Raw genomic sequence first — 24,510 nt, 5'->3', positions numbered from 1 at the left:
ATGCACAACAACTTTGACTCTAACTCTGCTGTTAACGTAAAAGAAAACAGAGGTTTGCAGTAATGAACAAGAAGAGTAAAATTGAAGGGTACAAAAGAAAATAAGTTGCATGGTCTACTGATCCATGCTACAGCACGTGTTGTGGAATACCACTGACAAACACAAAAGCCTGAACCCACTGAACCACTCTTCCTGGTTTATAGGGCCTAACGGCTGGTATAATGGTGTGGGAAATGTTTTCATGGTGCACATTAGGGCTTTAAAAAAAAAAAAAAAGACAAGAAAAAATGAGAAGTGTTGGATTTCAACAGAGTAACGACGTCGGAGACCGGCTCCATTGGCCCCCTTCATTCCCACAGTATATAACCTTTTTTTTTTCTTTTCAATTTACACCTTCCTGGAGATTATATGCATTGTTCTAGGGAAGGTGCTGAAAACCTGCCCCGCTGCACATACAGTACATCAGCTCAGTGGAACGTGTTGGATGAGGAAGAGGGCGTTCACGCAGTGGGAGGATCACTGGAATAATGTGCAGGAAGTGCAGCCAGCATGGTCCAAGATTCAGGTATAAATCCTGGATGCTGCCTTTAAAAAAGAAATATCTTGAGTGCAGCAGACAAATGGGAACCTGGTACATATATTGTACTCAGTAATGTAGATAATATTAATGTTGGTAATGCTTGAAATACTTACAATTACAATTGGCAAGTGAATATTGCCCACTATATGGGTGAGTTACTCATTTGTTCGTGGGTATTCGCCTGCACCATTATTTCTTGATTTAAACATCACTCGTGAAGTTTTTTTTTTTTTACAAGGAAGCTTCACGTCCAGCCTGCAGACACCTTTCAATTTCTTTTTTTTTTTTTACTGTGACTTATTCTCACCCGCAAAACATGAGCACATTGCTCAAACCGGGGTCATCTTCGAGGGGCATGAGCTGCTGGAGACACAGCTGTTCACAGCCTCCATTGAAGCCATCGGTGCAGTCGATGCCCCTGGAGTAGTCATAGCAACCTGAGCCATCCTTCATTGGCCTCAGCCCCTCAGGACACTGCAAGAAAAAGGAATTCAGCGTAAGAAGGAGAGGCGGTGGGAGGGAGACGTTGATGGAGGTGGGGGGGGGGGGGGGGGAGGAAGGCATAGATTAGGAACAAAGAGGAAGAGAGTAAAGCACAGAGGTCAGAATGTGCATTTTAATCAGGATCAGAAGGCACTGAGGGCAAATATAGTCGGATGAGAAAGAAGAATAAAGCCTTTGATACAATTATTATCATTATTATTATTTTTTTTTTAAGTAATACATGTGATTATAAAATGAAACACTGCTCGTCTCTGGGTTGTTGTTGTTTTTTTTCATGCCAGAATCCAAACTCCATGTGCATTAAACTTCTCCTGATGACGCTGCACACTGGCAGGTGGGAAAGCGTGGCAGGAGACTTAATGTTTATCGGAGGAGACGTGGACATCTAGCTCTCCCCCAGGCCAATGAAAGGAAATTGTGTGTGTGTGTGTGTGTGTGTGTGTGTGTGTGTGTGTGTGTGTGTGTGTGTGTGTGTGTGTGTGTGTGTGTGTGTGTGTGTGTGTGTGTAGGGGGATATTGTCCATTCGAAACCGAGAGACAGACAGGAAAACAGAAAACATTTGACTTGTAGAAGTGTAGTGAACACAGTGTTAGAAGTTTCATTCTCACAACTTTGAAATTAAACTGAGTCCATTGAAACTTTAGGGAAGTTATTTGAATTTGTAAAGTCAGCGGTGGTTTAATAAGAGTGGTAGTAGTTGGCAGTAGTTTACCGATAACACAAGCTCTTATCACTGGTAAACATTTTGTTTTAATGTCTCAGTTCACTGTTGAGTTTTAGTTCAACTTTGGGACCCAACACAAAAAAAAAAAGAAATAAAAAAACGAACACCTGAATATAAAACTCTGGACAGAAATCTGAAAAGGAACAATTGGCCCATTATTCCATTATACTAACTTTAGATTGGATAATTTACACTGCAGCATTTAATTTATGAAGTGGATTTTTAATGAATTATATTTCCTCCAGCATAAGAAATGCAAATTGAGCATGAATGCAGAAACAGCAGATGCATTCTACTATAACAAAGCAGAACTCCATTAGAAATGTAATTGTACCCACAATTAATGACTTAATAGCTTACTGTCATGATTCAGATGGGATAATCCATCCAGGTTGTAAACAAAAGATTATTACACAAACAAAACAAAGAGGTTAATTTTTTTTCTGCTGACTCAGCTCATGTGTTCAGGGGCCAGCCAAATGCTGATGGGAAACAGTATTGACAAGGCATTTTCATATTTAGAAATAAAACAAAGTTACATTCACTTAGTTTATTAGTTCATATTGAAAAATGATAACTAGTTTTTTTTTCTAGAATCTTAGAATTAAAATTCGAAGAAGCACACTCAGCCAATACAAATATGATCAATCATCTTTTAGTTGCCAGGAGCAACGCGTTTCGCTCACTGCCTCGTCAGACTCATTATTCTCAATGCGTGATATTGTAGATTCTTCTTTACCAGCCTTGTTTTCCAGTTGGCCGTCATATGTGGAAATGCACTATACCTGCAAAATATTCACGACCAAACTACATCAGGGATGCAATACCGAGCACACGTGCAATATATTCTTCTCATCTGAGGTTGTGTTTCCTCCCGAGTGAACACAATGTGAAAGAAATATAAAATAAAACGTAAGTACAGAGAAACAGGACTCGCATGTTTGTGTTTTTTATGTAAATTTTTCCCAGAGAAAGATCTGTTAGTAATACGTGATTGTTGTGACTTGTTATCCGTTTCCTACTGACTGTGACATTAAAGGTAAAAAAAACAACAACGTTTATCCATGACATTATTGGTGCAGACGGATGCTATTTATAATTTCTATTCATTATCATCTCTGAATATTTAACAGGCTTTCGACCGCTGGGGCGAGACCCCGACCATCAAACCAAACTCTGAGATATCGACTACAAATCTTGGTTATAATGACTTAACATTTTTTCTGACAGCTGCGAGTGTTGCTGCAATTTCTTCTTTGAGTGAGTATTGATGGAACCAACTTGTGTTGTTTTGAAATGAAGACTGACAAAATCATTTCGCAGTTTGTGGAGCACCGTTGACGAGCTTCACTGACGGCCACTCTGACTCATCTGTGATTCCTCGAGTTCTGCGCGGCCGCGTGGGATTAGTCGTTGGCGTGCGACGACATCCGATAAAAATTATTTCTGTTGATTTTGATGTATTTCTGCCAAACAAATATAAACTATGAAACACATTCATCAATGTTCAGTCGGTGAAAGCCATTCGTTACTATTATTTCACTGAGGAAATCTTAGAAAACACAGAAAGAAGTGTGGTGTTAAGGTTTAAAGAGCTTCAGCTGCTCGCAGTAGTGACGTGCATCAACATACAGTAATATGCAAGTCAGATCATCAGCTAAGAGGGGAAATAACTTTAATTGAATTACTTCAATCTCTGGTACCTGACATTTATCCCTTTTTATCTCCCAACTTATCAACTTGGTCTAGACAATACATGTAAAGTTCATTTCATGTGCTGCTCCTTTTATACTTCCATACCTCCAATAACTGCAGTCTATTTAACCAAATCCAGCAGAACTGTACTCCGTGGATTTAAGCCAATGACTAATCGTTTTTAATAGAAAGGGTTTATAATTGATTCACACAATAATTGGTTCTTTTTCCTCTTTAACCCTGAATGTGCTGAAAGGTCAAAACATAAAACATGTTTTTTTTGCCCTTCAGAAGTATTTTGACTGTACAAACTAGACAGAGTCCAAATCCTCTTCACACAACAGAGCGTGACAAATAGCTCTTGAATGCCAGTCTAGCTCTAAAAGGTTCCCGAGATCAGAAAGACTTTTCTTTGGCGCAAACCTTTGGTCACAAAAGCAATTATGCACCTCAGTGTGTTTGGTTTTAAAAAAAAAAATCAAATAAAAATGACAATACTGGAGACATAAGGGGGGTAATCAAGTCCGAAAAAAATGGGGTAGATAGATAAAAAGAGAGGATTGAGGCATTGCTCAACAATGCGAGCGATGTTTTAAAACAGCATGCAACTTATTACTGAAGAGAGGCAGGAATGTCAGCCGGATGTTTAATAGATCTAAAAATATTCAAGCTGTTGAATTAAATGCTTTTTAAGGTTCACAGGGTATAAAAGGGAAAATACTTCGTAATGCTTTAAATACTGTGACAAAGCTTTTCTGTGAGATAAAGTGTGGGAAGAGTTCTGGATGATAACATCGATCACTGGGTGCTTAAAACGTGTGTAGAGCTGCTCTCTTATGTTCTCTATTGTGTACCATCTCATCCTCAGTGAAGTATCACAGGGTTTGAAAGGTACACCACTGCAAAGGGTGAAACCTCCAACGTCTGGAATAGCCCCCAGGGCAGCAGCCGTTCTCCGCTTATCAAGGCTTTCTGTGAAAACCATCAAGCACAAGGCATTAATGGGAACAATGGAGACGGAGAGCAGGCAGATGAGCTGAGGATTCCACCGAAAGCTTAAAGAATTACGTGTGCCGACATTTGGAAGACCCTCGCAGTCCCGTCAGGCTTTCACTTAAATGGACTTCATTTTTTGCCTTTCCCTCTCTGCGTCTTATACTCGTACAATTGCCAAATAAATGACTAAGTAACTCTTATATTGAGCTTTGTCCAGGAAGGGCTTGACCAGTCAGATGACTGTTGGTTTGTACGCTGTATGTCTAGATGTGCTTAAACAACACTATCGTCGGCGACTGCTATTGACTTGTCATAATGAGAATTACTAAAACATAATTATTCTTCCCATAAAGGGAAGACGATGTTATCAAATTAAGATCTCAGGCTGAAGCTGGAATAAACACTATTTTCACTCAAAGGGTATCGAGTAATGTTGACCTAAGGGTACATCAGCTTCATTTGTATTCTTTATTTGCCGACAATTTCATTGCGTTGTTCGCACGTTTGTCCCCGTACAGTGTGTTCAGCATTCTCTGCGAACGCTCTCCGGCCTCAGATCCATTCACTGTGTCTTGTGGATGTGTTGCTGACTTCCTCAGGAGAACGAGATTGGAGTCATTCATCACACCGAGGCCGCGCTGTGGGAATAGCTGTCTGTAATTCAGAATTGTCATGCAGCACTCTGTGGTTGAATGAAAGTTCTTAAGGTTAGCCATTAGCGCAGCCCACGAGCTACTTGCTCTTTCTCCTCGGACAACTCTCCAAAGACGCGAAGGCTGCGGCAGGGCGACCATTTGTATTTCACATGAAGGAGTTTCAGTCAGTTCTTCCGTCGCGACTCCAGCAGAACGAGAACCGGCCAAAGAAATCTGCTCCACTTGTTCAAGAAATATGGAGACAACTTCCTTGACTTGTTACTAAAATTACCACCTCAGCAGCTAATTGAAAATACATTAAAAAGCCATTAGAATTTGGCAATTGAGTAATTTACACATGATTTAAAATAAACTATTTAAAAGAAGCAGTACAAATGTCATATGCGGTACAAGTGTGTACGTGCATTTGTATGTTCTTGTGTCAATTATTAGCGTCCACCACTCGTAAAGAATTTTGAGGATTACGTATTATTATCATTTGTTCTGTTGCAGTGTGCATATCTGCCGTGTCGCTGAGTGTGGGCGCATGACGGCAACATAAGGTTGTGTATGTACGTATATTTCCTCTGGGGGCTTTTACAAAGGAGAATTTCACAACACCATTAAGAATGAGAGCGATGGCATCACGCTGCTGAGTATACTCGAGGGTTAAAAGCACGGGGTAAGCAGGTCTGAAGAAATGATGGGAAAATGAATAAATTTAAGTACTCATGAAACTGCACATTCATCTCCCCTACACATTACATACTGCACATAGATCACCCCTCCAAATTAACATTCAAACATTCTCAATGAACGCTATTCATTTTTCTAATCACCCATTACTGCCCTCAGCTTTAATCAGGAAGTGAGTAGAATCTATGAGAACTCTATTTCTGATAATGATCTTGTCAAAATTAAGATGCTGGATGTTCATACTTAGTGGCCATCAAATATTTCAGAGAAAAAAGAAATACGAAGAAGTACAATACAACACGGGGCTCAGGAAATGTTGCAAACAGTGCAGACTTGAGCATAATAAGGAAACAATATATTCTTAAGAAAGATGTGTGCCGAGTCTTTCAAAAAGCAAGAAAAGTTTTTGAAACAGCACAGCTCTAAATCACAACGACAGGCGGGGAGAAAAAAAATCAAACAGTCTAAAAGCATATTTGACAGCCTAATCTGGTTTAGAGGTGGCAGTGATGCATGCCCTGCAGCGCCACCGCTGCACAAATGTGTTAAATTAGGCACAACACTTTTATTGCTCCGAGAGCACAAAACTTGCAAGATGCAATATCTTCCTCAGTGAGCGTGTTTTCGTGGAGCATTCGGGATACGAAGTGTACATGCAACACAGAGAAACCTGGTTATGCACATCCCTGCACACGTGACAAACATCAGCATCCGTGCTACTGATATTTTCACAGGTGTCATCAGTTTTGCATTCGCTGACAAAATCTGACATTTGGGAAACCGGGATTCTGGAACGTGTCGGCGGATTTGAACAGGTCGGCATTTCGCTGCTTTCTCACCCGAAAAAAACCTCAATGATTTTACAACATGCTATGTCATGAGACACAAGCTAGAGATGCACACTCATGTCCGTGTGAACACACTCAGTGAAAGGCAGGAAGTCCAAATCCAACTGTTTGTTTCTCATATTTACGTGACTCCATTTTTAATCTGCGGTGAGAAAATACATTTATCTCTTAGATGGTGGGAGCAAAATTGAACATTTTCTAGCGGGAATTGTTTTACGTATGCAGACAGCCATTAAAGTATATTTAGATGGATATACTGCACACAAAAACATATGCTGCCTTGTTGTATTTCACACACTTCACTCTCTAACGGGATGATTTAGTATTGGGCATCCCGTCTCTACACAGGGAAAATCTTAATGTGCATATCCAGGTCCTTCAACTCTATTCTCCACAATGGAGAGTCGCAGTGTTTACAAGCTACGCTGTCGATGTTCCTCCCCCACCTTTCTTTAGTGGTGACAATACAACAGATGACTGTGAGAGTGAAGGATAGCTTTGTGCTGCAACTCCACCAGACATTCAGCTCAGCTTGTTCGCCAAAGGCATTTCAGAACTGCTGTCATTTGCTTCCTTTGATGATTACATGGTTTATTAACAATGATTTATGTTTGGTCACGTCAGGACAGCAATTATAGAACATATAACCACTGCGACACACATTTACTTTCACTGGTTTTAAAAGTAAAGTATTGGCTTGTTGGTTTTCTGAAGTAAGCCTTTGAGGCAGATATCCAAATGCACCTTTCAGCTTTTTACTGAACGAGCAGCAATACAACAAAAAATAAATGTGTATTTTCTGCTCTTCTTGATATCTGCATCTATAAAAGAACATATAATCTGTAGTTTTATATCCAAAATGAATCCACCCATGCTTATTAAATGACTAGAAGTGACTAGAATTGCTAATAGAAATCTTGAAGCATATGTGATTCACCACTTAATCCATTTTATGTTTGTCAGACTGAACTGAATGAAGTTCTATCCACAGAGAAATTATCTCGTTGAATAATTCATAAAAGTATTACGCTCCTAAGTAAGAAAGTCAAATTGAACTCGTAGATTTTGATAGAAATATAAAACAAAACCTCTGCTTCGGGTGTTCATTGACGTTGCTCAGTATTCTCACCCATTCATCGGATAATCCGATTCTAGATCATATTAATGAGTCAAATACTATATTTTTTACATTATTAGATGTTTTAATTATTTTGCAAATGGATGCTTATATTTCAACTTCATTGAACTGAATTCTATTTGAATTCCCAACCGCGGCTGCATCAGAGTTATGTGAATCTCTCCGGTGCACTAAATGACAAACTTGATCCGGCTTTTAACCAACAGGATGAAACAAAAATGATCACAATGCGTTTCGCTTTAAACCATAAAGCATTGAAATTCAGTGGTAATGAGGTAAACTGAGCTGCACTGTGCAGCAGAGCAGGGGAAGTCATGATGCTCAGTTGTCAGGAACTGTGGGGACATGCAGGGGATGCTGGGTAAAGAGGGATTGGGGATGAGGGTTTGCACAAACGTTTTGTTTGTGTGGAGATGCCATTTTTTCCTCCCTGCTGACTCTTTATGCAAACCAGAGGCAACCAAGCAGAAATATGGCTCCACACTGACAACTCATCATTTAATTCTTGACTTTTGGAGTGTGCCACACATTTTAATAAACACTATAATTCTGGGACAGTGTGCACGCAACTTAAAATGAGTCAGAGACGACAGTATCTGTCTTCTCTAAACTGCTGTAAACAACTGGAGTTTGATGGGCCAAAATTAAAGTCTAGATCAGTGCTTGAATTTAGAAAAATACATCTTGGCCAACCCTGCAGTCAAACAACTTCGCCAGAGATGTCCCAAAAGGGACATCAACTAATGAAAGATATGCCACTAATATCCTACCATCTGCTCTGCCTCTGAGCATTTCCATTAGGAGGACAAATACTGTGGCTGGATATGACAATGTGCCATAAACAAAAACACAGAAAGCTCTTTATGCATCAGTTGATGAAAATGTATTTAAAAAAAAAAAGAAGCTAATTACCGCAAAAAGTTTGTAGAGTTTTGAACTTGAAGTGGCTCTAAGAGAGTTCGCTTGGTGCATTAATTCACAAACGCAGTAGATGATACGGTACGCTGACCACATGTTACACTGCGATCGCACCACTCGTTCCACCCGACCGGGTAAATACTATATTGTTGTTGTTCACACAACCCCCATACAACCAGGGAGGTTTCCTGAACTTCTCTGATGTTGCTTCGACTTCATTAAAAGTGTTAGCGGAGGTTCACATGTTGCTACACAAGACTTTTCTATCATGTCGTACGTTATCTATCAAATGTTAAATGCCTAGAAGCCATTTTTAATTATTCTGCTCTTTACAAGATACAATGTAAAACGGAAATCAAAAATTTAAAAAAAAAAACCCACTAACTAATAAGGATTTTACCTCTGACCTTACAACTACCACTTGTAATTGCAATCTTTAAAATGTAAAACAGAATTGTCTTGTGTATGTAACGTGCTGTATGTTCTAATTCTGTTTGTCTGGTCTCAGTGGATTTATGTAAATCAAGGTTTAATTAACTTACTAAATATACCGTTCCCTTCTTTTTCCTCTCTTCTGCTTTCTGCTATTTAGACACAACTAATGCCAGAGAAACATTTCCAGTAAACAAGAATCCATTTGACACAATGGAAACAAGTGACTGTGATAATGGAAACGGCAGCTCAGGCTGTAATGTAAACAGAATAACAGAGTAGAGTTTTTTTACACATCACAACTGTTCTGCATAATACAGCCAACTGCTGTTTGTTTGATGATCTGAGTGATGACACTAGCACAAAAACATTACCTGTCTCAAACCACAAACCTGCGCGTACAACAGCTGTTATCATCAGCTGGGGTTAGAGGCGACAGGGATAACCCAGCTGACATTTATTCTGGCTCAGCAGAAGTAGAGAGGAAACGCAGGCAAAATGAAATGAAAAAAAAAGAGACATGTCTCCAGAAACTTCAGCACTGGTTCCGACTGGAATTTAGTTCATTGCAAATGCATTTCAACTGTCTTAAGAGCAGCAGACGGCCTTGAGGGACTGACTCTGATAACGGATTTTAAGCCCTCCGTGTGGTATGTCGCTGCTCTGTGTTAGCACCCACTCTGACATGGGTGGTTAAAAGAACACCAACCCAAAGGAGTCAGAAAAGAAAATAATACCAGTGTCTGGGATCCTCCGAGTTAATCTTTGAAGACTAGAAGGCTTTGTCAGTCTCTTTGTCCGCATATTAATCAGCAGCACACAGAGGAGAGAAACTGCTCTGAATTATTTTAGAGTAACATTATTTTTCTTTTTATAGTTCCTGAAAGTGTGAGTTGAAGCCGAGTCTTTCCAAGTTGACTGTCCCCTTAAATGAGGTCTGGAGGAAAAGGACAGGAGGATGTGTGCATTCCTTCCTTATTCTTTTCTTTCTCCTGGCATTTGTTAAATATGGTTTGCTGCATGTTAATAGTCAGCTTGGGAGGATAAAATAATATAGAGTGTGTTGGTCCTGTGTGTAATGCACGTGTGTGGACACTAAATAAAACATGCCACTCGAGGGCCTTGACGTATGATAGGGTTTGAAAAACAATCCAAAGTTTATCAGTGCATAGTCATAAATATTTTATACGGACTTCCTCCACCTTCCTCTACATCTGGGTCTAATAAGGATTAATCTTACTGGTGCTGGATTAGTATGAGAAACTGTCTGTTCAGTGCTCTGTATATGCAAATGCTGCTACCGCTGTGCAAACCATAAAACACGGTTGGGACCACAGTTATGGATGTCACTGTGAATTATTTGATAGATAGCAGCTATCTCACTTTATACAAACCATGAACATAAGTTAATATGACTCAATTTGCATTTATAGTAACATAAAAAAAGGTTTAATGAATGAAAACGTACTACATAATTGGCTAAAATAGGCAAACGACTTTTACATGAAAGCACAAAAGCGATGTGGCAGCACATATTGAATGTCCTTAAATCAAATGTTATTAGATTTATGAATACATTTAAGGTATATATACATTTATATGTTGCATTTATGTATAAAATTGATGAGAAAAAGAAACAATGACCCTTTGGAAAATGAACCAAGGCTTTGCAGCCATTAAAATGCCCCCCCCCCCCCCAAAAAAAAAAAAAGTCACAGTCCATAAATGCTATTCATGCTTATTTTTCCAAATTGATCCATATTGCTTATGCTTGGATAGCACATCTGAAGAACATCAGACTAACAAAGAAACCTTTGGTTAATTGATATACTATATTATCTGTAATAATATGATGAACGTTATATGTTATTTCATTTGGGAAAATGAAGGCTATATGTAGACAACAGCACAAGCTACTAAATGCGACAGGGGCGGAACTAGTTTGGGTTCCTATGAAAAATGGGTAATGATTCAGGATTATTAATATGGATTAATCGTCATGGTGACAGTGGGAGGTGAATTGTGGGTAATGAGTAACAGAGGGGTAGGAAAGAATAATGCTTGATTTATATTATATAGAAAAAAAGATGATTAAGAAGTATTATACATGTCTAGCTGAAAATGTAATGTGTTTCGTTTATTCTACAAAGTGTAAATCGGTAGTGTCAGAGAGAATTAGAGAAGGATGTGTGATCACTGTAAGAAAAGTTCCACTGACAAGGTTTTAATGAATATCGTAAACAGAAGTTTGTGTGTGAGCAGCAGCAACGGTATCTTTCCTTCAGCTGAAAGATGAGGAAGAAGAGAGGGAAACCAGTAAATCGCTCTATCAGTGTTTGTCTTTGGGTCGACACAAACAACAAAAAGACCTGTCGATTTATAGCCCCATCCAAGCTCTTAATGACTCACCGACCCATCCTCCGGCAATTGAGATGGCTCATCAATTTAATTGCTTTACAACACAGGCCCGCCCCGTGCTGTCAAAAGCCTGGCATCAGAAGTTTCCAGTCACCCCGTACTTGTAAATATGCCAGAAGAAAAGCTCTCTTGCACTGCAGTTTACAATGTTAAAGTCAAACTAAGGTTTATGAAGCAAATAGGGACAAGTTTAGACAGCTCCATCAAAACATGAATTAGATTTGTATCATTAACACCTTTTCTACATATAATATTATGAATAACAACCACACCGCTGTTGCTGATTCACCGTTTGTTGTTAATCTTCTTCAAAAGGCAATTTCTGTGTTTCTTTTCTTAAATTCCAGATTGTACAGGAGTAAAGCTTACAACGCCACACATACTGCACCTTCGCTAACCTGAAGCAGATAGTATCATGAACAGTGAAGTCTGTACAATGAACACAGACCACCACAGTGTAATTCACTGAAGAACATGACACCAAAGCATACTTATTCAAATATCACAGCTTGCTTGGATATATCACAAACGTCACGTCAGCAGATAGCATGCAATGTTAATGAGTCATAATATCGGGAAGGAACCATTAAAAAGAGGAGATGAAGTAATACATTTTAGAAATTAAACTTTATCTATTCAATATTTAATGTTAATGTTTTAGCTGCTGCAAATTCCTGCGCTGACTACTAAGCACGGGTCATTATATGAACTTCTTCATTCGTATACTGTACAGTACTGATTTCTTCTGTTCCCCACTAGTTAACCACAGCTCGAAGTCAGTCCAGCTGACAACATGTCTGGGTGATAAGTTGAAACCACTCTGCCTTTTTAACAGTATGTCACTCGAACACTCGCAGACCAACGGCCACAAAGCAACGTGTACACTTAGCTGTACAGATATTATACATATAACCCAACCAGTTGTTAAATGGTAAATAAAAGCTGTAATAAACACAGAGAGCTTGAAGCGAACTGTGCACCTACCACATCACAGGAATTTGTTCATGCCAGGCTGTCACCTAAAAGAAAAAAAATAAATAGAAACATGGCATCTACTTACCATGCAGCCGGATGAATCTAACTGTCGATCAGACACACACTTGAAATTCTTCTTGCAGCCACCGTTATCCTTGGAGCAGTCACGAACGGGCCCAAAAGACGCCAGTAAATCCTCTACAGTCTCAAAGTATGTGGACATCATGGCCTCTTCCCTGGAATGAAAGAAAGAAAACATTACAACAAGAAAACACAGAAGCCTTTCAAATCTGTTTTCACAGTGTAAATAAGGACACACCGGTTCAAGTAGTGTCAAATGAAAATGAATGCTTGAGCAGATGAACATAATCCCTCACCACCTGGAAGGCAGTCTCTCATAACTTTTTTAGTGCAATCAAGAGGCTATTCATGCTCGCACATAATGTGGCAAAATCAGGCTGTCTTTGTAGTTTTAATTCTTCAACCTACAATTAAAAGCCACTTGTAAGAACTCTTGTTTGTTTTTGCCATAAAAGGTCATAAGACTCCTCTCAGTGCTGAAATTATAAGTATAATGTCAATTCTGAAATTTACACCTAGACTTGATCCTCTGTGAGATTTTGGTTTCATTTTGTGACAGACAATGCAAAAGGCCAACGCTAATAAAGCATCCAATAATATTTAAAAGTGATGTACCCGAGGGCATGCTCCAGTTCTTCTACAACAGCTGTTTCACTGCAGTTGTGTGCGGCAGGTGGTTCACGCTCTTTTCTGGCGGGTGATGTGTGGGATTTACCAGTACCCTGGTAGGAGCTGCACATGTTTGTGATGGTGTGTTGATGGAGACCCATTACAAGGTCCATTACCTGTAACCCGTGGAGTTTCTGACCTTTAAAAGCACCACGAAGCAGATTTTCTATTAACGGGTCCATTTTTTCATCATGTCACGCATCCGCACCATCAGTGTGACACCCACGGTGCAACTAAAAGTTTTAATGCTACAAACTGTTTCATAATCATAACATTTTTTTAAACCTCTGAATGCATTTTAGTGACTCAGTCCAACTGTAAATAAAAGTTTGTGAAATGAATGTGCTCTTATGCCAACTTTAGGTGATAATGAAAAAACTGTTTTGACTTGATGGTGGTGCTCGATGAAAAATCAAGAGACCACTAAAGTTCTATCATGCTGAGAAGGCCATGAATACAATGCGGTGGAGCTTAAGATCTGAGGATTGACGGAGTCAGAAGGTTTCATGAACATCAGCGCAAAAGTTTACGGCAATCTGTCAAATAGTTTCTGAAATATTTCACTTCATGCCGAAGTGCTAAACTGACCAGCAGGCAGTTCAATGGAGTCATCCCTCCAGCCATGCCACGGACACAGCTATAATAAAAACAACAACAAAAAAAAAGGTACAAAAAAGCTAACATTATGTTAAGCATATTTTCAGTTCAGACTTTGAGGAAGTTTGGTTCGAGATCTATTGATTTGCATTCGCGTGTGTGAGGCACTCTGCAAACGCTGGAGTTTAAAAATCAAAAAACAAAGTAGGATCCAAATGCTGAATCTCAGTCGTTTTTCTGGAGAAATGTCAGCTTGACCGATGCTGTATGCTTCCTGCTGGATTCACTTCAGCATGCTCCACCATGCCTATACGCTGAGTTCTGTATGGATGCTGTCAGAGTGAACGAAGGGGTAAGCAACCCCTCTGTTTTTCTTTGCAAAGAAACCAAAGCACTGTCTCTTGCAATGGGACCACAGGGAACACATTGCCTTGTGAGGGTGACTTGACTCTACAAACAGCAACAATATCTCGAATGATGGGAAGACAGATGACTTGCTGTGCAAGAGGGATTTCAGAGTATTGTCACTGTTTGTGTGTTTTTAGGTTCTTATGTGACAATGTCATTTCAAAGAGGAAACAAAAAATAGTGCCACTGAACCGATAATGCACATATTGATGCTGCTGCTAATGTAATTAAAATGTCCCGAAGTAACCTGACTTTTAAAGTAGGCATTTATAATCACAAGGTTATTTGTCTTGCAAAGTTTCTTCAATGAGTTAAGATAAGTACCTGAAATATGTCTGCGAACAGAGTTGTATGTACAGTGGGTACGGAAAGTATTCAGACCCCTTTACATTTTTCACTCTTTGTTTCATTGCAGCCATTTGCTAAAATCAAAAAAGTTCATTTTATTTCTCATTAATGTACACTCAGCACCCCATGTTGACAGAAAAAAACAGAAATGTAGAAATTTGTGCAAATTTATTAAAAAAGAAAAACTGAAATATCACATGGTCATAAGTATTGCACAAATTTCTACATTTCAGTTTTTTTCTGTCAAGATGGGGTGCTGAGTGTACATTAATGAGAAATAAAATGAACTTTTTTGATTTTAGCAAATGGCTGCAATGAAACAAAGAGTGAAACATTTAAAGGGGTCTGAATACTTTCCGTACCCACTGTATATTGTGACCTTGCTATCTATTTTAGGCAAAGATAAAAAGCAAAGCTTTAAAATGTATCAATGTAAGAATGCTGCGTACAACATTGACAAAATATCTTCAAAAATGTATTTTTAATGAAATCAAGAATGTTTTGTGGGGATATAAGAAGATACCTTCTACCTACCTTTTCAATTACTAAACATGAACTTTTTCTTTTTCATAGTGTCTGCCCGTGTGTGATCGACATTTTAAATTTCCTTTAAATCCCTCACACTGTTTTGAGTGATGGATTTATCCTTTTTCATATTTGGTTTTTATGTTAGACTTTGGGAACATCACCCCAAAACTGGCATCACTGAGGTAAATTTAAACATTGTCTGACACGGCGCGGTGCTGATAACAAATCACTTACTGTCCTCACTGTCACACACTGAATGTAAAAATAACAAATGTCTGCCAGGAGCACCCACACATGTAACCTATCAGTGCACATTGTAGATTCTCATTTATTTGATGTAATAGAGTCACGAAATCCATTTTTGTTGAGTTTGTTTTTTGTAATCTCAGGTATCCTTCTGGCTGTTTGCACTTGAGTTTATTATTGACCAACTAATTACCTATATCTATGGGCCATTAAGGTTGAGCTGTTATTCAAATGCAGATATGAATGACATCAACTAAACAAGAGAAAAATGTATTTGATGCACGTTTAAATGCATTAAGTGCAATTAAAATTGCATTTAAATGGGTTTAGTATTTTGACCACTTAAGGGATGGAAAAAATATTTATATTCACAATGATAATATTTTAATCATGTTAGATAACACCCCCTTTGTTTAAACAAAAATAATAGATTGCAGAATGTGAAGCAAAAACAGTTGAAGATAATTTGGTCTACATTATATTGTATGTGTTTGCTGACTACACAAGTGATCAAGTATTTCTAAAGATATACAGTTCTTAAGGCCAAATCAACAGCATCTGTAAAAATGGAGGGGGGGGGGGTAATTAACCTTTTGGTCAACCAGCCACAGTTGCCAGCAGATTTATAAGATTCATGGTCTTAATTATATTTATTCAGCCTTCTTTTGGTTGTTTTTTGTTGGACTGCCGCAGGATATGTAAGCTGAACTCCATCTCCAAATACATAAAATGAGAGCAACAGAAAATTTCACAATTGTCTGTTCTTCTATATTCTATTTTTTAGTAGAGTTGTATATAATTATCATTGCAACTGGGACTAATAACATCAACCATCACTCTTAAGCAGTAGTAACTTTTGTTTTGTAAGAAAACAGATACAAATTAAAGCAGTTCACCTCCAGTATTCACGTGCTCTTGTTCAGTTTACAAAAATAAGATTAGCCGAGCAAGACTTCTTCATGTAGAGCACAGCAGTTTTATTCTGTCAAACCTCTTTTGTTGCAATTTTTTCCATCTGATTATTAAGTGCTCCCGGGCATCCTTGATCTACCTTGAGGTCAGGTCTTTGCTTGTTGTCCTCCTCTAAGATACAAGACCAAGGCCTCATGTGTTATGCTACGTGCCTAAGTTTGGTTACCGCTTTTCTTTTTCATAATATTTATTCCTATAATACAGGGCAAAGGCATCTGCCATGTAAAAGAACCTCATCTCAACTGTCTTTGTCGGTGTCATTGTGTTGGTCACAAACCAATGTTCAGTTGGGCGGTTAGGACAGAGACTGAATAGAATGCAAAAACGTTCGCTTAATCTCTCTACATTCTTTTCAACATCATGGTTTGATATACTTGTGGCGAGAAGACAAGATGTTTTACATTTGCTGCATTGCTCTCTTCCAGGATGGTGCAGGGGGCGTGGCCAACTAGCCTTAGGCTAGTCACGCTGATGTGTCACGCTGTGCCACATTTAGCTGCAAACCTAAAAAATAAAACAGTAGCGGGAACAAGGTGTCTTCTTATCCGAGTCCGATGCCCACCTTCAGTTTCTTTAAATCACCGTGCGAACTGATTTACTAAAGGTTTGCGTGTGTAAAAACATGTGCAAACTCCACACAACCCGCAAAAAAATGTCCACGCCGATCTACTGATGACGTACAGTGAGGATCGCATCTTTCAAATGTGCAACTCAACACACGTTGTCTATTTAGCGTGTTTGCCTGAATGCATATGTAATATTGGCCGTTTCTACTTAAACGTGCAAAATACTGGGAGGGGAAATGCAAATACATCATTTTAGCACCCGCAATGACTTTTACTAAATCTGAAAGTAGAAATAGGAGAAGTGATTGCTTGTGTATTTTAGTACGACTGAAAGGCAAGTATTAATCAGATGCCCACAATATGAGAGATGGCTGCTCTTATTATTGTGGTGAGAAGGAGAAGCAGAGGGAACCAAAGAATACATAGAGAACATGTTTTTACACCCGTGGAGGCACAAATTATTCAGACATATCGTCTTTTCAGCGATGACATTTCTGAGTTATTGAATGAACTGAATGATGATTTAAAGCCAATACCACGGAGGAGCCACGGTATACCCTTTATTTGAGATCTTAGTTAATCTGGCCTTAAGTGGTTTACAATAGAGACTCTGGCACATTATACTACAAAGCACATCCCACAGATTACATCATGGAACATTGCCTTTCTTCAAACCAAAGATTTACTTGCTGAAGAAAAGAAAATTGTAGTGATTATCTGCTTGGGACAAAAGAGCCGTTCCAGAGCCAAGGACACTGCAAGTCAAAAGGTTCACTACGATACCTAATGGACAAAAGCTGGACAGATTTAGTCAATGTGGAAATTGTCAAAGGAACTTTCCATTAGAACAAAGAAACTTTAGAAAGTTACTTTTATAACATATTTAACTTTGGCAACGTACACAAAGAAACTCAACCGAAACCATGATCTTTTTCTAACACTAAAGAAGTAGTTTCAGTGCTTAACCTGACCAAGTTGTGACTGTGTCACATTTAACCCAAACTACGATATTTTACTGGACCTAACCACGTGTTGTCTGGTGCCTAGACCTATAAGGCCCCTGGTGCATATCTCTAACACTCCAGTGAGCTGTGACAAAACAATAGTATTTGACACACTGGAATGAGAACAGCTTGCGCCTAAAGTCGAGAAAGGGTAGCTGAGCTCAAAGCAGCAGTAGCTAAATGCCATGTTTATTTATTGGAGAGTACGCATCTATTTTGCATGTTCATGGAACATAGATGCATGGCAGAAATGGAAAAAAAAATGTATATAATGAGTACCAAATAGTTAATAAGGCTCATTTAGTGCAATGAAGTGATGAGTCATGGATAATCAGAACCCTCTTGCTGATTGCACCCATTACCTCCTTGGGTTGACATTTCAGTACATATTTTTCTGACGATAATCACCGCAGCACGTGTTTTCATAAAGGCATGTAAACATTTGCCATTCCTCAAACTGATCTCCCATCCCTCAGTCCCAGTACCCTTCGAGTGTCATCCTATATCATACCCCACATAACATCACACTCATCTTTGGAGGGCACTCTGCATTAAGGGGAATGGTTGGCAATCAATACACAGCAAAACTGTGGGATGCATTAGTAACCATGGATACTGAAAGGTGCTTTGGTTGCTCAACTGTTGAGCTGCCAGACTCTATTGTTCAACTGTAAATGCAGAGCTTTTCAAAGACAAAATATGTTGTGCTATAAAGTACGTGTTTTAATATTGAATTATGCAGAGATTATGCGCTTGTATACTGTGTATACATCAAATCAACTGAGCTGGAGACTTAAGTGTTGGCTCCAGTCATTTGACTCTTCACCCACCATGAAACATCACTAATATGAGTGTAGGTGTGGGTTTATATGCCTGACCTGAATAATGTGTACAAAAGTAGCAAAACAAAACCTAAATGTACAGTATGTTATTTTCTCTATTATCCATACCTGTAGTTCTAGCTTGGGGGTATTGAGACTTACAAGTCAGCACTTATGTGTTAAACATTGTTTGTCTTGGTCCACTTTCTATGTAAACTAGTTGTTTTGGGATGACCTGGACTGTGGTGACCCTTTTCACTAATGCCAAAATGTAAGCAGAGTGGATGGGGTAGGGGGGCAGGTTGGAATTAAGACAGTTCTCCAGTGTGCAGTCTGTTTAATTGCCAATTGATGTTTGTTTTTTGCTCTTTTTGTTTTGTTTTTTGTTCGAGTCCAGAACTCTTTGCTATGGTTTATTAACTTCTTCGTTGTTGCACCTTTGCTTAGCAGAGTCACAAGGTAATATTGTACTGCTATTGTACTGCATAGAAATCAACAGAAAAAAAAACTTCATTCTCCGTTTCGGTCTCCCACAGTGTCCTCCTCTTATTCTTTATTTGGCAACTCAATTTTTCTGAATTAGACAAGCAACACAAGGCATTCGGTGGTTCAGTTCTTTCTGCCAGGCACTCAAAGCGTTGACAAATGACTCCTTAATTCAGGGGAAAACAGAGGGTGGGGAAGGTGAGGCAGACAAAAATAATGGGTTGCCTCTGCTGTGAGGTGAATGCTAACTGGCTCTCCGTACAGACTGAGGGAGTAGCAAGTCAAAAATGAAAGAATAAAAAAAAAAACAATCTATTGGTAAGATCTTTGATGCACGATGGAGTAGATGGAGGACAAGAGGACAACTCATAGTAAGGATACTGGAAAGTTTCTTAAATTTTATGCAACATTAAATCATGATAGATTCAGTAATCAGCTAAACTTACCTTGGTGTTGTAGGTGTATACCTATACATATACCTATACTTATCAATGCAGGAATAAAGCAGTCCATACCATACATGACTCTACAAAGTTGTTTAAACCAGATGTATTGTTACCAGAATCCACAACAAATCCTGTTAGTTTTTCTAAATCATCAGCTAATCAAGATCATCTCTTTTGGCACGGTGACTCTGTTGCTTGACCCAGAAGCACATTGGTTGCATCTAAACACTGACTAATGTACTTGTTATTAATCTCCCTCTCTGCCTCTTGCTTTTCCAGATGATGAATGAGCAGTCGACGCTGCCCAAAGTTGGAGCGCTGCTCCAGCTTGATTACAGAGCCCGTTATTGGTCTGCCCCTGCACTTGATTAATGCTCTTGTTCCAGCTCCCCACAAATATGCTGACTCTCATCAAGCACTTTCATCATTGAATAGAGTGCATTTTCTTTAGACTTTCTGTAATCACTGAGAAAAAAAAATCTAGTGAGTGAAAAAAGCAGGTAAACGTAAGTGATAAAATAAAGATTAATGCATCAGTTCTGTTGTTTGACGGTGACGTTGTAAAACATTTTTTGACAGAGATTTGCAGTGAGAAGTAGATTTATGGACAAATCTTTTTTTTGTACTTGTTGCAACCTCTTGCAGCTGCATCTGATTGTTGGTAATGGCACATTTTTATGGTTCACTTGATCGCACCGAGTGAAGTTATCAATCATTACTGTGAGGTGTCAGCGGCTACTCAGGGCTAATAACGCTTCTATACTGACAAACATGGCGGTCTTCAAGCACAGTTTAGAGTGCCGAATCAAGCTCGTGTGATGTTTGTTGACACACTGGACTTGGTTCAACAGTGAGCAGTAGAAATGTATGATTTCTTTTTGGAATAATATTATAATTATAACAAGTGTGACAGTAAGGGCAGTAAGTCAGAACTTATTCTTAAAATATAATATGTAAACCTATATGTTCCGCATTATAACGATAGCTTGGAGGTACAGCGTATTCAATGGCTCCTCGTTTCTCAGCAAATCCATGAAAAACAAAAGGCTCAGCCTGAATTCCAACACTGACACGGTTATTGATCTGTTCACCCCACCAAACATTCAACACAGCAAAACAGTACAACATATTTCATGCTTTGCATTCTGCAGAGGGTTCTGCTATTAAATGTAAACCTTACAGGGTGTGTGAGTGTTTGCTTTGAACGAAAGGAGCTGTCAAAGCACGTATTTACTGCAGACTAATTCACAAACATCAGGCTATTTGTGCATGTTGGCTCTGCATTCACTACTTAAAGAAATCCACAGAGATAAACAAATTGGTTTAGATGATCAGCGCGCTGATCAATGAATCCAGTGTTATTTCAAATGTGGTATGTACAGTACTAAATGTCAGTGCTTGAATAATTCCTTTCATACAAGCATTGATAAACCAGAGCTGAGAGCTGAACACTGCAAAAGCAGATTCAGTGTTTTTTATGTGACGATGAACCATTACATTCCTTTTATTTAAATAGGCCTCACAGTACAGTATGGACACATTGCCTCAAGAAGTGTCTGGCTTTAAATGCCAAGTGATGCAAGTGGAGTAATTAAATTGTAACTATAACGAGAAAAAAGGGTGCAAAACTTTGACATGGTTTCATGGCTTTTTAATCAGTTGTGCTTTAAAATAGCTTTAACACTTTTTTTTTTTTATAGATGAATAACTGAAGAAGCCTTTTGGTAACTATTTTATACTCTACATTAAGATAGTATTACCAGTGGTTAAAATTAAATCTGGGAGGCACTGTAATTGATTTCTGTCAGGTCTTACCCCCTAATAATTGCATCATCACTGCTGTGGAGCATTGAGTATTGAAATGGATGGATGCAACAAACATTCCCACAGCAGGCTGACTTTTGAATGTTGAGTCATTAAAACACCAATTTATTTTTCTTTCAGGGGATAAAAAAAAGTGACAGAGGAAACAAAAACACATGATTACCTGTGGCCAAGATCGCCCTTGACTTTGCTCATCTGAGGCAGCACTGCTCATCCTGTTCTAATTTGCTTCCCAATAATAAATAAATATGATTTAATTTGTGACTCAATGGCTGCAATCTGAAATTCAAGGAGAAAACAAGTCCTGGCAGTAAAGTCTGTGATTCTAACACTTATCCATTTGTAAATTTGGCTTAGAGTATGATCAGAGATTGTAAGCTGGTTAAAACTTTTTTTTTTTTTCATTGACTAAATATCCAAGTGCTTGATAATGAAAAAAGTATAACCTTTATGGGTGCATACAAAAAAAAAGGACAATCAATTTAAGGTTGTCTGATGTTGATATCAAGAGACAAAGGATATTTAAGACGAGACTTAAATACACACCCACTTACTGTATGTTATTCATTTAGAATAAATTTAATTGGGCAGTGCCTGCAAGCATGAAGTGCAGAAGTGAAATGGTGATGCATCCCTTTAAAAGCCACAGCTCCAGTGCATTTCACCGCTTTCCACATCAACATGTCTATCATGAATAACTGACTACATCAATGCCCGCATAAACACTTTATCAGCCAGACACTTCATGAGCTCTCATGAGACTTGATCCCACAAAATACACTTTTGATAGAGTTATCTGCATTATTCATGACAGTCTGACAGGTTCTTCTACCAGTTACAGAAACTAATCATCACCTAAATACAGAACATTAACTTAATATTGCAACTGAAGTGGGCTTTTAATCAGTCATACAGTGCATATCTCTGCTGTAGTGTTTTCAAAGATCTCATTTACCTTCTGGTGTCTTTTAAAGACAGATTTATCCTTCATCTGTTCAAGTCATAGTGGAAAACAAAGTAGATGGTTTCAATCCCATCTACAATGGTTAATATAGAATACGTCAAGTTGACAGTGTTAGATATAATATCTCGACTGAAGTTAACAATTAGTGAATAGAATATTTCCTCTCTATATGGAACCCATATAGTGAGGCAGAACAGGTGCATTTTACTGACAAGACTTGTAAGACTGTAATTACAGGAAGTGACAATAGCACACGAAGGCACGTCCTTTCACTAATGAAAGGATTAAGTTGCTGTAACCCAAATGAAGCTCCTGTGCTGCAATGTAAACACAAGCGAAGCTCTCGCTCTCTGCTAAAGTGTTCAATTTGCACCTGGAATTGTGATGTAATCCAGCACGGTCTATTCAACATGCGGTAATGGCGCCACTTGAGTGATAATCAAGAAAAAGAACATGTACAAGAGAGATAATTGCTTTGAAGTAATTGCTTTACCTCACAGGTAAATAGAGAGACTGTAATCTTTTTATGATACGAGTTATACATGTTCAGATCGATATGAAGCTACGGCTATATACGGCTAAAAACTGCTGTCGCTCCACAACATGACCTTGTTTTGCAGCCCACCATCACTGATTACAACCCTATTTCAAAGTGAACGAAAACCTTGGTTAATTAATCCAGAGGCGTTCTATAATCCCATTTATATCAGAATTAGCGTGTGTACAACTGCCCTGGGGGTTCTGTGCTCCAGAGGTAATTTCATACAGCCTGTGAAAAGTTTAGATTCATGCAGCCATGTATACAATTTGCAACAACAATTATACAATATGATACACGTAAAAAAAAAAAAAAAAAAAAAGTACTCTGCTATTACTGCAATTTAGGGTTTCTGTAGTATAAATTCATTAACCGAATATTTAATATCCAAAACACCCAAGAGTGTTGAGTGCAGAAAAGACTCTTAAAGATCAACCAGTCAGAGCATTTTCTGAACAAATGTGGTTTTTATCTGGTTGATTGCATTTTCACTGCAGTGCTGCCTGTTTTAGCGAATTGTGTCATGATGAAATGATGAGACACTATACAATATTAAAGGGCAATCTAAAAAAGTCATACTGAGGTACAGGAAAGAAAAAAAATACAAGCATAACGATCATAAAAATTGATTGGAACCACTGTGAATGTCCTCTGTTGCATCAGTGAAGGTGCTGATTTGCCAAGGTACCTTATCAAGGCATCAAAACTGCCCTGACTAACTGTGCTTCCAATCAGTACAGGTCAGCTGTAATCACTGCTTGAGCACTCACCAGTCTGAGTCATTTTACAGTGTGAGGACATTTCCCCTGTTAATTACCAGTCAGATTTTGTGAAGGCAGAACAATCTAAAACAAGCCATTTAAAGTCCAAACCACAATCTGGATCACACATGTCACATTTCATTATATAAGAATCTATTCTCTTGTTTTTGAGTGTTGCTACAGTAGCAAGCTTGATTGTGCCCAGAAACGGTGCGTACATTATGTGACTGTGTGTGCACTCGCCCATTTCTGTGTGTGCAAAACAAGGGAAAAGTGATTGAGAGGACAGAAAATTCAAATCAGAACAGACAGAGAAATGCATTTATTCTTCTAAACCTGCATTCTTATACTAAAGCTGCTGACCAGTAAACACTGGGATCAGTGATTTCAACTGGCAGTCATAATTACAGCCATTAATTACAGTCTCAAGCCACCCCATTGTTTTGTTTAATGTTAGTTGTTTAAGTTAAATTATATGGCTTAATACAAGAATAAATACATGCTAATTATTGTTGGTCAGACTTGTTTTTGTTTTTTTATTCAGAGATACTTTACCACACAAAAAGAGCAAACAATACAACATGAGCTGAGATAAGAAATATTTCAACAGATATATTTTCCCTGCTGATAAAACAGACCGGAAGAGTAAACCAAAGTCAATAGCCAGTTAACCAGAAACAAGATTCAGCAC

General features: G+C 38.5%; 1 protein-coding gene across 1 annotated transcript in view; it reads right to left on the bottom strand.

The window, feature by feature from the left end:
- The window catches only part of LOC138630742 (astrotactin-2-like), a 231,177-nt gene that overhangs the window by 78,598 nt on the left and 128,069 nt on the right, over positions 1-24,510 (bottom strand). Inside the window, exons 11-12 of the mRNA XM_069715244.1 lie at positions 12,646-12,796; positions 888-1,054 (exon numbers count right to left, since the gene is read on the bottom strand). Of these exons, the coding sequence (XP_069571345.1) occupies positions 888-1,054; positions 12,646-12,796 (318 nt within the window). The remainder of the gene's footprint in view (positions 1-887; positions 1,055-12,645; positions 12,797-24,510) is intronic.

This window comes from Brachyistius frenatus, unplaced genomic scaffold, assembly GCF_029030835.1.
Source record: "Brachyistius frenatus isolate BFR_SWC_R1_liver_20210118 unplaced genomic scaffold, ASM2903083v1 Contig_140, whole genome shotgun sequence".
Taxonomy (NCBI): domain Eukaryota; kingdom Metazoa; phylum Chordata; class Actinopteri; family Embiotocidae; genus Brachyistius; species Brachyistius frenatus.
This window is presented reverse-complemented; position numbering and strand designations above follow the sequence as displayed.